The sequence below is a fragment of the Carica papaya genome, chromosome 7, assembly GCF_054855325.1.
Source record: "Carica papaya isolate Zhongbai chromosome 7, ASM5485532v1, whole genome shotgun sequence".
Classification (NCBI taxonomy): Eukaryota; Viridiplantae; Streptophyta; class Magnoliopsida; order Brassicales; family Caricaceae; genus Carica; species Carica papaya.
In genome coordinates this window covers 22,322,022-22,338,741 of record NC_142315.1, presented here as the reverse complement: position 1 = coordinate 22,338,741, position 16,720 = coordinate 22,322,022, and the positions used below count along the sequence as shown (strand labels likewise).

The following is a 16,720-nucleotide window of genomic DNA, read 5'->3' as shown; positions in this document are numbered from 1 at the left end:
AATAAATGAATGTAATGCCCCAATATCAATCAAAACATGAGCATAATGGTCACAGATAGCGTACGTACCATGTACCACGTCCGAGTTGGCTTCTGCATTCTGCTGAGTGAGGTTGTAAGCTCTGCCATGAATAGAACGTCTTACTTGGTTCTAATTTTTCGGGCACTCCCTTGCATAATGTTGGATCTACCACATATACGGCATGTGTTGTTGAGGCGATAACATGGTCAGTCCCTATGATCCTTATCACAGTGCTGACAGGTCTTACCGCGCCCTGCTGCTAGAACCTGAGGAGTAGCCTGAGTCATTGGTCTGGGTCTCTTGTTCTATTAAACAGGTGTAGTAGGTGCTGGTTTGCGGTGTGGAGGCGAGGGCTTGAGGTTCCTTACTGTTGGAGGGAAGGTGCGAAGGTTTCTCTCCACTAACTGTGCCTTAGCAAGAACAGCCGAATAGGTTTTAAGCTTAAGCACATACAACTGTTGTCTGATATTATAACGGAGGCCCCAGTCGAACCTTCTAGCCTTCCTGCCTTTATCTGTCATGCTTTCAGGGGAATACCGGCCCAACTTAAGGAACTTGTGAGCATATTCTGATACAGTCATGTCTCCATGTACCAAGTGTGCAAACTCCATCTTCTTCATATGTCGGAGATACTCTAGAAGGTACTCTGCATGAAAGGCCGTTAGGAACTGTTCCCAAGTGACTGGAACGGGTAGGGTGGCCTGTTTGAGTTGTCACCAGCGGCCTGCTTCTCCCACCAGCATGTAGGTAGCAAGGATGACTTTCTGTTCAGGAATCAACCCAAGCGTCATGAAGGCCTTTTCTATCTCAGCTAACTAGCACTCGGCCTCTTCAAAGGAGGATCTCCCTGTAAAAGTATATGGATTTAGTCTTTTATACCTCTCGATGTAGTTTGGATCCATCATGAGAGGAGCTGGGTCCTGTGGAAGAGGGACTGAACTGTGTTGAGGATGTACTAGATAGTTTTGCGGTGGTACTAGATGATACGGTAGGGACACCAGATTATATTGTGGTGGTGTAGGGTGATGCGGTTGGGGCACCGGGCCATACTATGGTGGTGCCAGGTGGTACTGTGGAGGAGCAGGGTCGTACTGGGGTGGCTCGGGATCCTCTCACTACAGAGGTGGCTCAACATGTGGCAGTGGGGGAGGGTCAGGTAGCTCCCTCCTTTCCTCCCGAGCCTGCTGGGTAGCAATGAGTCTCTCCAGTATCTCAAATAACCGATCAACATCATTTCGTAGTGAACCCTCCCGGGCTACTCGGTTTAGTGGGAACCTTCCTCTCCTCATCTATCTGTGCCTGCATTTCACAAGGAACGGTTGAGTGATAATTCATTATTTTTGGTGTTTTCTAAGGATTTTGTGTGAGGAATGGGTCCGAGAAATGCAACTTTGATACCAACTGTGACGATCCCAGAATTTTAAAGGAAATAAATCATAAATTAAGTTCAGAAGTGAAATAATTAGTTAGGATTTACATTCTTTACACAATAACTTAAAGTACCAAATAGTGCTACAGAAATTACCCTTTTGAAGGAAATACAAAAAAATTAAGGAAATAAATGGAAAATAATAAAACTGGCATCATACTTGCAACTCTCTTGTGGATTGGGCTCTGGATCCTAATACTTTTGATCTGAAATTGTTAATAAAGGAATGAGCTATACTAGCTCAGTAAAAATATCACGCTACTCACCGATATAGAAATAAATATCGGTAGAAAAATCAAAACAACTAATGGAGCTTTTAATTAAGCAAATTCATTTATCATAAACAAAATCATTTACCGTCTACTTATTGTAATAAGATTTACAAAATAACTTATAGAGATAATAACATAACACATATCAAGATTTCATATGCAATTGGTTGGAACAACAATTTTCTCTTTTATCAGCTTACTAGTATCCATAGGGGTTCATAAGGATGTCCCCATAATGCGTGAACCATTTTTTTTAATATTTTCAATTAACAGACCGTCCCCTTACCCCGTCCGGTATAAGTACCAAATTAGAAAACCTCAATACCTCGTCCTGTATGAGGGTGAAACAGGCCATCCCCATATCCCATCCGCTATGAGACAGCGGTCTCACGGTAGGATTTTCTATGCACTCGGTTCATCTACCATCTCCCAAGATATCCAGTAAGGCTGTCGTTTCATTCATTCATTTAATCACATAGTTCCCCGTTTACCTTTAATCTTCAGTTTTCCAATTCAACCATAATCACATAAAATAAACAATACGTCCATTTAAAACTATAAAATCGATCAATCAGATACTATCATGTATTTAAATTGTAAAATTAATCAACAGAATCAACAGTGAATAATTTCCGTTTCTAACTTCATTAGTAACCTGTAATTAATTATGAATATTTTTTAAATTGCATAAAACACCGTATTATTGTTAATTTGATTTCAATTCCATAACAGAGAATAGGGTGAGGGATTCTTACTCAAATTGATGTTCGAAAAGGTAAACTTGTTGACTACAACTACTGGCGATACTCGGGTTCCCTAAATTTTTTTTCGGGGATTAAAACGCGTTATAAGTACCTACAAATATCACAAAAATCCAAAATCAGTGTCAGGACCTCTTTTTGGCCAATTTCGAAATTCTGGCACCGCGGCTCCGCCGTGCTCCAACAACGGTGCCGTCGCTTGTGGCTGTAGTTTGTCTCGGGTCAGCTGTTTTCGACCGTTTTTGGCCAAATTCGGCTGATTTTGCATCAATTCCTGCGAGAAAACACGTTAAGGGGCTTCAGTTAACAAAAAAAAATGAAAAATCAGAACTCACTAGCGGCGGGGTTCTCCGGTGCGGCGGCTCCGCCGGTTTACCTTTGCAGTTGGGTGTTTTGCTTCGATCAGCCTATAGAGAAGAAAACGATGGTTATAATGGTGAAAGAATAACGCAGAATAGGAATCGGGAAGGGCCTCATCGGAGGCATTTTTTAAAATTTTTTACGGTGGCGCCGCCAGACTTTACCTGTAATTTTTGGTCAATACGCCAGTCTTTTTGCTCCTATTCTGCTATGGTAGTGTTTAAATTAAATTCTGAGCAAAGGGAGAAATTTTTACCTCTTTTGGCGGTCGGAAGTGGCGGCAGGTGGCGGCGGCTCTCCTTCCCGGCAGTTGGGTCTTCTTCTCCGATAAGGGTATTTGACGGGTAGGGTTAGGGTTTAGTGTGAAGAAAATTATTTATATCTATTTCTTTTTAATATGGACTGTACATCGTATTTGATCTAAACCGTCCGATCACGATTAAATAGAGATTGAATCTGGGCGGTTTATTGCAATCTGATATAGGCCATCCGATCGCATTTAAGTAGGAAGTAGATCTGAATTGTTGATCGCGTTTAAATCTGACTGTCCGATCGCGTTTGGAGGAGGAAACGCATCCGGGTCGTCCGTGCACGCAGGAATGAATCTGGGTCGTCCGATCACAGGCACGCGGATCGCCCGCGTGGTACCGCATCAGTGTTCGTTGTCATGCAGCGCATTCTGATTCGTTGGGGCTGCTGACTGGGTATCCTACGTGACACAACTTTCTTAAATTACGTTTTAACCCTCAGTTTCTGATTTTTCTTTTAAAAATATTCCCAGAACTCAAAATTTCACCAATTTTTTCTAAAATTATTTTCAATTTTATCCTCCTTCTATTTTTCTTCATTTTTACATTAAATTAAAATTCAAAAAATTCTTCCTATAATTCTCCATTCAGAAATGTAGGCTTTAGATTAAGAACAAATATTTATCATCCTTCTCAAGCTACAAGTGCCCATAATAGTCTTATAGTTTTATGCCTTACCACAAGTACAAATGTATCTCCAAAATCCACACCAGGTTGCTGAGAATACCCTTTGATTACCAGACTTGCTTCATATTTGTGAATGGTTCCATCAAGATTTAATTTGATCCTGAAAATAAACTTTACACCTATGATATTTTTTTAATCTGGTTTGTTTATCAAACTCCAGGTGTCATTCTTTTTTATCACAGAAATCTCCTCTTGCATAGCTTGCTTTTCCATTTCTTATATTTGGATGCCTCTTTACAGGATGAAATTCAAGGTTCACAAAGTGCAATTTTCATAGATTTCAAACAAGGATTTTGTCTTGAATACAAGTGACTCAGTTGAGGTGTCTGAAAGTGCATTAATATTCTCTTCTGGTGGAGTGTTAAGTTCAACCGAGTTTTGTAGCTGCTTTAAATCTCCTTCTTCATCTTTTCTGCTCTCAATTCCAAAGAGTATATTCATCAACTTTGACATCTTTACTGACTTGAACCTGATTTGATTTCAGGTTATATATCCTATAACTTTTTGAGGTTGTTGCATAGCCTAGAAAGAGTCCTAGTTTTGCCTTTTGATTAAGTTTGGTCCTCTTTGTTACAGACACATGTACATAACACATTGGAGTTTTACTCTCAACTACTTTAGTTGGCAATCTGCTAAACAAGTATACTGAAGTATGCACAGCTTCTGCCCAGAATTCTTTAGGCAAGCCTTTGTCACTCATTAAACACCTGCCCATCTCAACCACTGGTATGTTCTTTATCTCTGAAATACCACTTTGTTGAGATGAATAGCTTATAATCAGTTGGTGTACAATGTCTTGATCTGCACAGAACTTCTGACATTCTCAAGAAGTGTATTCCTTGCCATTGTCTGACCTTATAGCCTTTAATCTACATCCACTTTGCATTTCAACCATATTCTTGAATCTTTTAGACACATCAAGAACTTCTGATTTGCTCCTCAAGAAATAAACTCAGGTCATTCTTGTATAGTTATCAATGAAGAGCACAAAGTACTAGCTTTTGTTGAAAGATTCGATGTTCATGAGGCCACATACATCTGTGCGAAGTAGCTCCAACTTTTCTTTTGCTCTCCAAGTTGACTTTGATGAGACTGGTTGCCTATGAGACTTTCCCAATTCATAGTTACCACATACAGGATTTTCTTACATTGAGATTTGCAGATCTCTTGTCAAGCTTTAAGACTGCATTTGCTTCAAAGAAACAAGATTAAAGTTTTCATATCTTCCACATCACAATTATGAATCCTCATATTTGCCATAAAAAGATTTGACGTTGAAAGAGGACAAAGTATTTGTTTTTGTTGAAAGATTTGTTGCTCATGACACCACATACATCTGTGTGAACCAGCTCCAACTTTTCTTTTGGTCTCCAAGTTGACTTTAATGGGAATGGTTGCCTGTGAGACCTTCCCAATTCACAGTTGCCATATGCAAGATTTCCTTCTATTGAGATTTGCAGATCTCTTGTCAAGCCTTGAGACTGCATTTGCTTCAAAGAAACAAGATTAAAGTGATCATATCTTCTATGCCACAATAATGAATTCTCATATTTGCCATAAAAAGCACTATCATTTGCTGAATTCCAATTTAAATTGAAAGATTTATCAATCATAGAAACATGTGCAACTAGATGTTGGTTTGAGTTATGCTGCAGCTTTGATCTTTGATATTTAAATGTTAAAGAATAGTCCTTTGAAATCATTTGAGTACACTAAGCAAGTTTTGAGTCAGACAAGGTATATAAAGCACATTATGAATATACTTGGTACCTTGCTTGGAGTGAACAATATCTGAGCCCTCTCCTTGTGTTTCTACCACTTGATCATTTCAAAGCCTACTTTAGTGTTGACAAACTTGTCTAGGTTGCTGAACAAGCCTTCATCATACACATATGTGACTAGTACAACCATTGTCAACATACTAGATATATTTGCTTAAGTTGTGAAAAACATGAGAAGTCATAAACAAATTAGTTTGCTGCTCCTCCCTTTTATCTGTATAATTAGCATTTGTGTTTGCTCTTCTTTTCCCCTTGTTTGATTTTTCTTGACCCAGTGTCCCAACTTTTGCTATTCTTATATTCTATCTTAGTTTTATCTTTAAACCTACAATATTTTTCCAAGTGATTCATTCTTTCATATGTTACAAGGAGGAAATCTATTTCTTCTTCCAAAATTTTTTGGGGTGTCTACAGCTTTACCCTTTTTTAACTCATTCTTCTTGTATCTCTTCCCATGATGCTTCATTTTTTGTCTAGCCTGGAATGCACCTTCAATAGTCTCCTAATCTCTCAGACTTGTTCTTTCTCTCGTACATATAGCTTGCTGATAAGTTCTGCAATAGTGAGCTTTGTTAGATCCAATACTCCTCAATTGTTGGAATCTTATCAACAGTTTTTCAACTAGTTTGTTGTCTGGAAATGATTCTCCAAATAACTTTATTTTGTTCACAATCTTCAACGCTTTCCAGCATGCTCTTTGACAATCTCACTTTCCTTCATTTTATGTTTCTCAAACTCCCTTTTCAGTACAAGAAGTTTGACATTTTTCATCCTATCACTGCCTTCATACTCCTCCAACTTTTTCTAAATTTCTTTAGGAGTTTTACAAGTCATTACACTCAAGAAAATAGTTTCTGACGAGGCTGAGCGCAGACATATTAAAGCTCTTGACTTCTTGGCCTTTTGCTCTTCATAATTTTTAAGTTGCACAATAGTTGGATCATCTCCAAGTGGAGTTGGTTCTCCACCACTTTCAACAACTTCCCACAAATTCAAGGCCTTCAAGTAGGCTTTTATTTTAATCACTTATACCTGATAGTTTTCTTCAATTAACAATGAACGTTCAATCCCTAAAAAATTATTTTTGGATATACTTCTGTTGCTCTCAAGATATTTAATTTCTTTTTCTTATAATACTCCATATTGTATTCTCACATATCTTTCAAGAATGAGAATTTTAATACCATTTGATATATATATATATATATATATATATATTTAGGAATGAGAAAGTATATATAAGAACTTAACTTTTCCTTATTATTTTGTATTGAAAATACGAAACATGTTTATATCGAAAAGAAGATACATGCATATAGTAAACCACACATAAATATAGTTACATACACATTAAAATTCATGTAACCACATACACATTAAAATTCATGTAGTTATTTAATGTATACATGCACTTTAATATAAATATGTACTAAGAAAAGTGTTAATACATTTGCAAAAACAACATAATATTAAGGATAAAGTTTGCGACCTGATTAAGATATGTATAACTTGATTATAACTTTCAAATACTTAGACTGTAAAAAAATTAAAAAAGAAAGATTTATACTTATAGCATTGTTATTCAATAATTCAAACTCTATAAAATGTGGAAGAGCAGAGAAGAAATGATCAATTGGGGATCACCTCCACCACGATATGCAGAATATCTCAACTTTTCATAATTCTCAATCCAAACGAAAAGACCATTGCCCTCAGCAATTTCCAATCCAAAATTTCTTAAATTTATTTTCAAACTCATGCAAAGTTTAGTTAGATGCGGATAAAATTTTATTTTTTTTATAAAGTAAAAATTTTATTAGATTACAATAAAAACTGATCTTTTATAAAATTTTATATGAAACTGAAATAAAATATAAAAAATTTATTATTTTTAACGAACTTTAAAATGCATTGTTCTAATATCCCAAAAAATTTTGTATAACATCAATTTTTATATTCTTCACTAAAGAAGGTTTTCATCAGTTTACAAACAAATTCTGTAAAATTTCTAATTTCTTCCAACCACAGGCTAGAGTTGCCACTTCCAAAGCTACGTATACACTTCTCAGCTCAGGATTGTACAGACAACAAGGAAATCTTCTATGGTTGCATGAACCGGAGTACATATAAATATGGAGTAGTTAGTTTATGCACCCAAAGGGCCACATCTAAAAGCAATTATCTAACCAGTAAAAGCTTCGCTACTGGCCACATTATAAAAGGATCTAATATTTTCAAAATAACTATGAAAGTTTGAATTGGAATTCAATGCCAAAGGCAGTCACAAATGCTTTAATTTCAAGACCTTCAAATTTACAAGGGCCATTATTTTTGCTGTCTCCAATGTGTTTTCAAGAATTTTTTTAAAAAAAGCGGCATGACGCTCAATGAAAGAGGGAAAATGTGTTTAAATAGTTTGTATCAATAGAAAACTGGATTCAACTTCTTAGCAAAACTTGGTTTCATGGGATTCTATTCCTCAACAATCCACGTATTTCTATAGCTATCCTCCCATCTTTTCTTGCAGAGGGGAAAAAAAAAAAAAAAATCCTCAAGCCAAGGTGTTTTGTTTCACCAGAAAAGAGGGGGGCAGAAACTGCACCTTCACCAAGGCCTAATTGTCTCGCTCATATTCATCATGTTCCAACGAATTCTGAGGCAATTCAACAAAAAAAACCATGGGCCAAAAGCAAAAAGTCGTTAAAACTTCTTTACAGCATTTCTAAAAATAATAATTTTACAAATTAAAAAAATTATTGGTTCGGTGGAGATATTTTATGGTGTAAGAATTAGTTAACAGAGCTTTGAAAAGTACTCTCAACTAAGCATGTTTTAGACACATCACGCCGTAAATAAATGGCAGTAATAGAGTAGTGAATGACTGAGAAAAAAGGAAGGGAAGAATGGAGGATATTTCTTCAAACATGTCAAAATGTCAAGGAATAGCAGTTAAATAATCCACCAGTTGAATTATGAGGATCATCATTCTACCTGCTAGCAGTAAGTGAAACACAAATTTCTCTACTTGGTTCATTGCCTTATGTTCATCCTTGAATATACGTACAACAGATTCCGTTAGAAACAGGCACACGAGTTAATGCAAACAAATGAGAAAAAGAGAAACACTTTTGAGGTTTAGTTAGCTGTTTCTGGGGCAAATCATTTACAAACTCTGGAATTAAATTTCAGTGTTATTGATTATGAGATACTAAGAAATTGAAGCACCACAAATATGAACTATAAACTGCAAAGGGAACAACATAATGGAACTCAACAGTTCTCTCTGAATGCTCAACACCATCAGAAGGTTTTGCAGTACACAATCTGCCATCAGAAAAATTCAATAACTTAAGACATTCTCTGGATATAAATAACACCTCACTCCTAACTTGAATTCAAAAAACAAGAAAAGAAAAAGATAAAAGCATCCAGCGCCAATGAAAAGGAAGCAGCTGGTATAAAGAGAAGTCAACACAGTCAGAAGATGAGTTCAAAGATTCTGGATTTGATATCTGCAACCAATGGAGGACTATGTTTCTAGTTTCTGATACCATAAACCCTGTTTTACAGAAAAAGAGAAAACAGTGCACTCATGGCAGTTTTACTAAGTTAATTCTTTATAAATCCTTAGCCACTTTCAAAGAACAACAATAAGCAATGTCGGAATAGAACATGAGTTTTGTCAGTTGCCAGGCATGAAATGAAGCTTTAATTCATTAATTAACCATGAGGACAACTTTACTCTAAAACCCATTATCCATGTCTAAGAACAAGCCAAACCAAATAAGTAGCGAAACAAAATTGAACCTTCCGTTTATAAATGGTATAAAATTAACCATCTAGACCCTATCAGAGTATTACTAATTTAAGAAATAAGATAGAACAAAGAAAAAGGAATATGCTTTGATATTTCTAACCTGGGAACACCAGCAGAAGAAACCTGTCCTGTTGAATGATCATAGAAACCACTAACAGCACTAGCATTTAGAGAATGATACACAGCATTTGCAGCTCCAGCATCAGATTGCACAACTTTGTAACCTGGAGGCACCAACTCCTCTTACAGGATCCAATAACAGATATGGATATATATACTATATATAAGCTTAGTATCACTTATTTCTTCAACTAGGCAACTTTAAATCATGTAGGATACATACAAATCATTTAATATCAATCACAAAAAAAGGAATTCAAAAAAATTTAAATTGTTTGCAATATTGGTTTGGTTTAAAGCAACATCCAAAATACCAATATATTGTACCGGTGTATGAGAAGAAATGGATATACAGGACTTCTCCAAATGCTAAGAATATGATGATTGCATACCACAAAGTCAAATGATCTCAACAGATCAACTCAATGGCCTTAGTATTAAACTAATTTGTGTCAGCTCTATACACTTGAAGTTTTAGCAACCTAAATTCACATCCTAACTAAATCGAATATGTTTTTTCCACTTCTTCCGCCAATGCAGGTTTTGGATGAAAGCTATGAATTCAAATTAACAAGTAAAACTGATACTTATCCTCCTACACCAGTAAAATAACGATGGAACAGGAACAAGAACAGAATGCCTTGTCAAAGACATTATAAATTGAAAATTATATGGGCCTTTGTAACTCAGAGATCCATCCATAATGCTGGCTAGACATTGAATCTGAGAAAAACAAGATTAAGTCAGAGACCTGAAAGAAATAGAGAGGTTGTCAGCATACGATGCCATTCTGGAAGTGACAAAACCAGGTTGAGATTGAGAAATGTTTAAACAAAGATCAATAGCAACTATACTAATATCGAAAGTTTCAACAACCTTCCGGTTATCCACTCTATAGCATGCTCTATGTCCCCTTGCATTCATGTTCCGGTAACCATGTTCGAAAGTCCAAATGGAGAACCTGGACAACACGAATACACAAACAGCAACAATATAAAAAAGTAATTGCCGTTGTGGAAGTTACAATTAAGACTCAAGAGTAGAAGCTCTATGCACGATATAAATTATTTCTATTGCATCTACTCTAAATTGGCAAAAGACATAAGAAAAAAGAGGGAGCACACAATGCAAAGGCACAGGAATCAAAGTTAATTTCTGATCATCATTAGTCCCAGGAGCCAGAAAGAAACCTTTAGTACTTTCATCAAGAATGTTGCTTCCACCAACCAACACTACTTTTGATTCACTTGATACACATGGAAATTCCAACGATCCAGGTCCAAGTGAACTTAGTGAAGCTTGAGATCCACTTGCAGAGCATAGACTAAAGAGCTGAGTAAGATCTTGCAGTGAAGGATAAATAGAATTCTCTAGAGACATTAGTTGAACAGCAAGGTTCTCTGGCAGTGGAGAAATTTGACTGATTAGGTTAGCCGATGGGAACTGCTGATGAGTAAGCCGTCTAGGAAAAGATAAACCCATTGTTTGATCTATTAACTGGGGAAATTGAGCAATGTATGCTGGTCAGGACATTGAGCACTGAAAAGGCAGTTTGCTGAAATGGTTCCAGTAAGTGGATTATTTAAAATGTAAAGCATCTCCTGTCCAACAGGACCAGCATTGGTCATTCCTTGTATAAATGGATTCAATTTAAGTGTACAATTATCATTCAGTGTTAAAGAAGTTGGAAATGTCCATCTGTTCTTGTGGGTCATACATTTCTATCTGGTGTCATTTCCTGAGCATGATAGAGCATGTTGAATCCAGAAAAAGAGTTTGATGCTGAAAAACACTTTCTAGATGCACACGAATCTGAAACCACGTTTTCCCTATCTGAATATATTTGCACTGAATCAATGTAGGATCAAATCTCCAGGGGTTTAATATTTGATTTGAGGTTTGCGAGGTACTTCGGCTCAATAAGTAAATATTTGAAGAAATCTCTAGGGGCTCCCTGCATCTGAGAAGAAAGAAAATACGAGCACAAAATGATACTCCATGGCAAGAGAACATTAAAAGGAACTCATGTAGCAATAAACTTACTGCTTGCTTTTAGGTGACGATGATTTTGCTGAATCAGCAGTTGAAGTTCTTAGAGGCTTCCTAAATATGAAAGGCCAGAAAGTAATAAATAACTTTTATGCCAATGCTCAATAGGAATGGATTTTTAAAAAAATTTGGTCTGGAGAAAGATAACAAACTTTTGTTTCTTTCCTGAAAACATTTCGGCTGGGTCAATTTTTGAAGTCTTCCAGCAAAAGATAAATAACTCTAAATATATATTTGAATTGAGTTTTTTTCTTTTTTCTAAAAAGATAGGGTTAATTTACTTCTCGTTTATTGGAATCGATCTCCTTCCTTACCAGTATTAGAAGCCATTTTCTTGGGATTTTCCAGGTCCAGATATCAGAGCAGTAAATAGAAATCCAAAATATATAGAACAAAAGAGAGATCTAAAAGAATTTCAATATCCACACAACCTTACTGGTTTTCTCTTGATGGATCAACCTGCTGCTTCTTGATTGGGTTACGTACTTTACAGGCCCTCTTCCTTTTACAACATTCAATGAAGGATTTTGAGGGTCACAAATATCCTAGCATTGCTCTGCTTTCAGATGACCATGAGCTCTGCCTTGATTCCTTCTGCAACATTGATGATAATCTTTATGACTCTTGCTTCCCTAATGACATGGTTATAAACGTGTTAGAAGTTGCATTCACCATTGACATTAACCTTAAAAGAAACGATATAGATCAATCCTGTATATCTTCCCACCACCATGTAAAATATTATATCTGTTTAAAGAGAAAAACAGTATTTAGCATGCAGGCAGAACTTCAACTAGGCATTAGATTCCTTGTGTTTTTCCTTCAGTGCCATCTCTTTGAACTTGTCATGCTTCCACTTTTATTTATCTGCTTCTTTATTTTCTTAATTATATACTACTACATTCTCAATTGGCACAGTTAACGATAATCGAGAATATAGTAGTATATATAAGAAAATAAAGAAGCAGAAAAGTAGTTCAAGATATAAAGATTGATTTTCTAGTCATGGATACATATAATTACTAGTAAAAGAAAAACATGAAAGGTTTCACACAAGAAGCTATATGTGTTTTTAAGATTCGGCAATCAATTTTAGAAAATCTTCAGAAGAAACATGAAAGGTTTCACACAAGAAGCGATACGTATTTTTCAGATTTAGCAATCAAATTCTGAAAATTTTCAGAAGTGACCAAGGGTAGGCAGGGAGACACAAAAATAACCCAGTGCACTGAAGATCAACCAGATGTAATCCATGAAAATTATGTTGAAACAGTTCCATGTTTCATGACAAGGAAAAAATTACTTATTGATATTTGGATCCTTATAAAACTTTGGTGGCAAAAATCTCAATTCTTACGTCACATGAAAAAAAAGTGTGCTTATTTCATTAAACATAAGCATAATTTTAAATTCATTTTCAAAGTTATTTCAACTCTAGATATTGCGCCTCATGTACTAAATACACAGAGTCGTATTCAGCATGAAACACGACCAAAAACCGGTAACATGTAGTAGCCAAAACAAGTAGAACATGAATATCAGAAAAACATCACAAATTACTAATTTACAAAACCCAAAGCAACAAGACGCTCTTCTACAACTATCAGCTACTCTTTCACAAATCTCTCAAATCCAAGACGATCGGTACACCGTAAATACATCCTTGACCCTTCATAAATGAATGAACACATGCAAGTACCCGACTCAAATTTTGAATTATTCGAGACAAAAACATGAATATGCAATAATGTTCGGATATAATAGTGGAAAAATATAAGACAATAGTATGTGAATACCTGCCCGCAGGACCAGGACGCCAACGATGGGACCAAACCAATCATCGTGAATATAGAAGGCTCCGACTGTGGGGAAATGAAAGCGCGTCTCTCTCCTCTTCTCCTTTCTCTGTCTCTTTTCACCATCACCTTCCTTGCTCCCTTCTTGTTCTTCTTCTTCGTACTCCTCAAAACGCACCTTCTCATCCAACTACTTCTTCAACCGCTTCAAGATTCTCCATGATGTCAACCTCCCCCTCCCCGACATCGTCATGGAAATCTGGAGCTCCACTTAAACAATCCGACTCATCTCCCCAAGCAACCCCAACCCTCGGACTAATCCCTTCGCCCCTACCCCTTTCATCCCGTATGCCGCTGCTTTCTCCTTTGTCGCGCGCTTCTCTTCTTATCCGCATTGTCCGTGGGGGCATAGAATCCGTCGATTTACTTTCGCTCTATGCTCTTTCCACCTTCCCGACTTCGAAACTCACAATTGATACTCAGTTTCCTCACAAAAGCTCAAAAAGAAAATCAATATATGGTAAAACACCAATAAACTAAATTTGAATTTTTCAGTAGCAGTTTCAGGACTAGTTACAGAGAGAAAAAAAAAACAGTGAAGAGATACATCTAAAAGTTACCATATGTAAGCGGTAAGGGTTTTGATTTTTCTCTTTTTCCGTGTTTACCCGGTACTGAATTAATCCGTTTGAACAGAGAGAGCGCGAAATGTTCATTTGGTTTTTTGTCCTTTTTCTCACCTCCCGAACTCGGCGCTCTAGGAAGTTCAGCCACCGGAGTCTTCCTCTCCTCTACAGTCCTTATCATCCGTACGCTTGTCCGCTCTGTTACGTTCTTGCCAGCTCAGCAGAACCCTGTCTCACTACAGATTTGTGTGTGGGACCCACGTCTCACGCAGCCATTTCTAAGTAGAGAATTTGGAAGACTGAACTGGTGCTCGAGACTTATGACGCGCACAATTTTTGTTCTGAGTAATTGGATTTTTATCTATTTATTTTTGAAGTCTAATTTTGGATCAATTTCAGTTTCAAAATTTTAAAGTTTGTAAAATTAATATTTTGAAATAATTTCAATTAATTTTTTTTTTATAATCTAAATTTGAATTTGATCTTTGCATGTGTCAAATTGTAATCTCAGATAACATTCAATTCTTTGTTTTTTTTATTCCATTCAAGCTCAATGATGAAAACAACCAATGCATGTGCTGCCACTTCTGAGTGAAAAAAATAAAAATAAAGATTTTGATATGTCGTGATCCTACAAATTGTGTGTGACACCTTTTTTAGAGGGTAATTTTAACGATAAAAGAAGTTTATACTATATATTAAGAATAAATAAGTAAATTTGAATTATATTTAATGTTTATACATTCTCACGATTAATACGTTCTATTTTAGATTTACTAATTATTAAATAACGAGAATGGTAAGATTGATTCTCAAAAAATTACTTGTGATGCCATTGTGGGAGACAATGAATCCTTTTTGGTTAGCTATCTTGATAAATTGTGACAGAAAATTTATAAAATCAAAAAGGAAAAATGAATTCAATATAGACATATGGCTTAAATAGAGGGCTCAAATGAGTGAATAATTTTTTTTTTCTTTCCAAAAAAATCACCAACTATTAGACTCATGATTAATTATATCTAGTTTCTTGATGTACAAATATATATTTATATATACATTGATATTAGCTGTAATAGAAAAATAGAGCTCAAATTCAATAAAATATCTTTAAAAATGACATTTGAAATATATGTTATATATAACATTTAAGTTATATTATTAGAAAATTAAACTGGAATTAATCAACAATCAAGAGGGAAAAGAAAAGGAGGTAACTTTGCTTCTTATATAGGTTTGACAAGAGCAAAAACATATATTGGAGTGTGAAGTGAAAAAAAATTGAGTGAGATTTGTTATCTTCAACAATCTACTGTATATCAGATTTAGCATGTGAAATTTTTTTATGAGTGTTATAAAATTTGTGTTTTCTCTATCAATAAAATTTTTTAATTATCAAATTCATTCTTTTAATAATTAAACTAAATGTAAAATTCCGAAACTTAAATGAAAATAAAGTCATAAATTAAATACGGAAGCGAAATAATAAAGTTAGAGTTACGAGAATGTCTCTTCTTAAAAATAAACGAAAACAAAAAAAAATAACGAAAGGTAAATAACTAAACAATCCTAAAATGACTTTCACTAGCTCTTGAAAGGAATCCAGGTGGTGAATTGTAACGACTCCGAAAATATCTAAAGGAAATAAAAGATAATTGAAATACGGAAGCGTAATAAATGTTCAGAGTTTACATTCCTTACACAAATAACTTAAAGTGCCAAACAATATTACGAAATTCACTCTATTGAAAGAAACATAAGAATAAGGAAATAAACGGAAAATAAAGAAATCTAGCATCTACTCGTAATTCTCATGCAGATCGAGCTCTAAAACCTGGTCATCTTGATATGAATGGTTAAATAAGGGATGAACTATACTACCCCAGTAAGGATATTATATTATATCACCGACACAAAAGTAAAGGTTGGTATAACATCAATACACTAATGGAGCACTTAATTTAGATAAATTCATTTATCATAAATAAAATCATTTACTATTCACTTACTGTAGTGAGATTCATAAAAATAATCTATGCAGACAATTAATATCATATAGATCATAGTTTCATATAAAATCAACAACATAACACATATCACAAATCTATATACATCGTTAATAAACCAAACAATAACTATCATTTTTTCACCAACCTACTAGTATCCATGGAGATTCATAGTCATGTCCCCGTTACACGCGAATCATTTCTTTTAACAATCTCAATTCCGGGCTGTCCCCATACCCCGTCCGGTATGAGCACCAAATTATTAAATCTCAATACCCTATCCGGTATGAGGGTGAAGCGGGTTGTCCCCATACTCTGTCCGGTATGAGCACCAAATTATCATGTCTCCATACCCCGTCCGGTATGAGACAATATTCACGGTAGGGTTCCCTATGTACACGGTTCGTCCACCATCTCTCAGGATATCCAGTAAGATTGTCGTCTTCATCTTCCCACACAACTTTTTCGTTTTCCGTTAGTCTCCATTTTCTAAATCAACCATAATCACACAAATAAACAAACATGCATCAGGGAATACAATCATATCTCAATTTTTCAATTAAACGATGATCACGTAAGACAGCAATACATGCATTCAAAACATAAAATTGATAAATCAGATACTATATTGCCTTTAAACTGTAAAATAAATCAATAAAGAACAATTTTTTATTTTGGCTCCATTAG

The 16,720-nt window shown here is 35.4% G+C and overlaps 1 protein-coding gene across 9 annotated transcripts; it reads right to left on the bottom strand.

Annotated features, from left to right (window-relative positions):
- Positions 1-7,980: 7,980 nt before the first annotated feature.
- On the bottom strand, positions 7,981-14,347 carry LOC110818514 (uncharacterized). Of its 9 annotated transcripts, none has more exons than XR_015813464.1 (6): positions 13,402-14,347; positions 12,037-12,237; positions 11,600-11,659; positions 10,747-11,516; positions 9,537-10,517; positions 7,981-8,272 (listed from the first exon to the last, which is right to left on the bottom strand). XR_015813464.1 is itself a non-coding variant. In XM_088208039.1 (6 exons), the coding sequence occupies exons 4-5, from the start codon at positions 11,036-11,038 to the stop codon at positions 10,477-10,479; spliced, it is 333 nt and encodes a 110-aa protein (XP_088064165.1). In that variant the 5' UTR covers positions 11,039-11,516; positions 11,600-11,659; positions 12,037-12,237; positions 13,402-14,347; the 3' UTR covers positions 8,625-10,307; positions 10,433-10,476. The 9 variants fall into 9 exon arrangements, 3 of the variants coding, with proteins under 3 accessions (XP_088064165.1, XP_088064166.1, XP_088064163.1); XR_015813463.1 differs by lacking the exon at positions 7,981-8,272 and adding an exon at positions 8,625-8,943; XR_015813465.1 differs by lacking the exon at positions 7,981-8,272 and having other exon boundaries at positions 8,625-10,517; positions 13,402-13,898; positions 14,022-14,347.
- Between the last annotated feature and the right edge of the window lie 2,373 nt (positions 14,348-16,720).

Bases quoted from the DNA above. Each gene is read 5' to 3' on its own strand.
- LOC110818514 (XM_088208037.1), bottom strand. From the start codon at position 11,038: ATGGGTTTATCTTTTCCTAGACGGCTTACTCATCAGCAGTTCCCATCG. The intron at 10,518-10,746 runs GTTTCTTTCTGG...CGTGTTGTCCAG, and splicing joins TCTTGATGAAAGTACTAAAG to GTTCTCCATTTGGACTTTCG.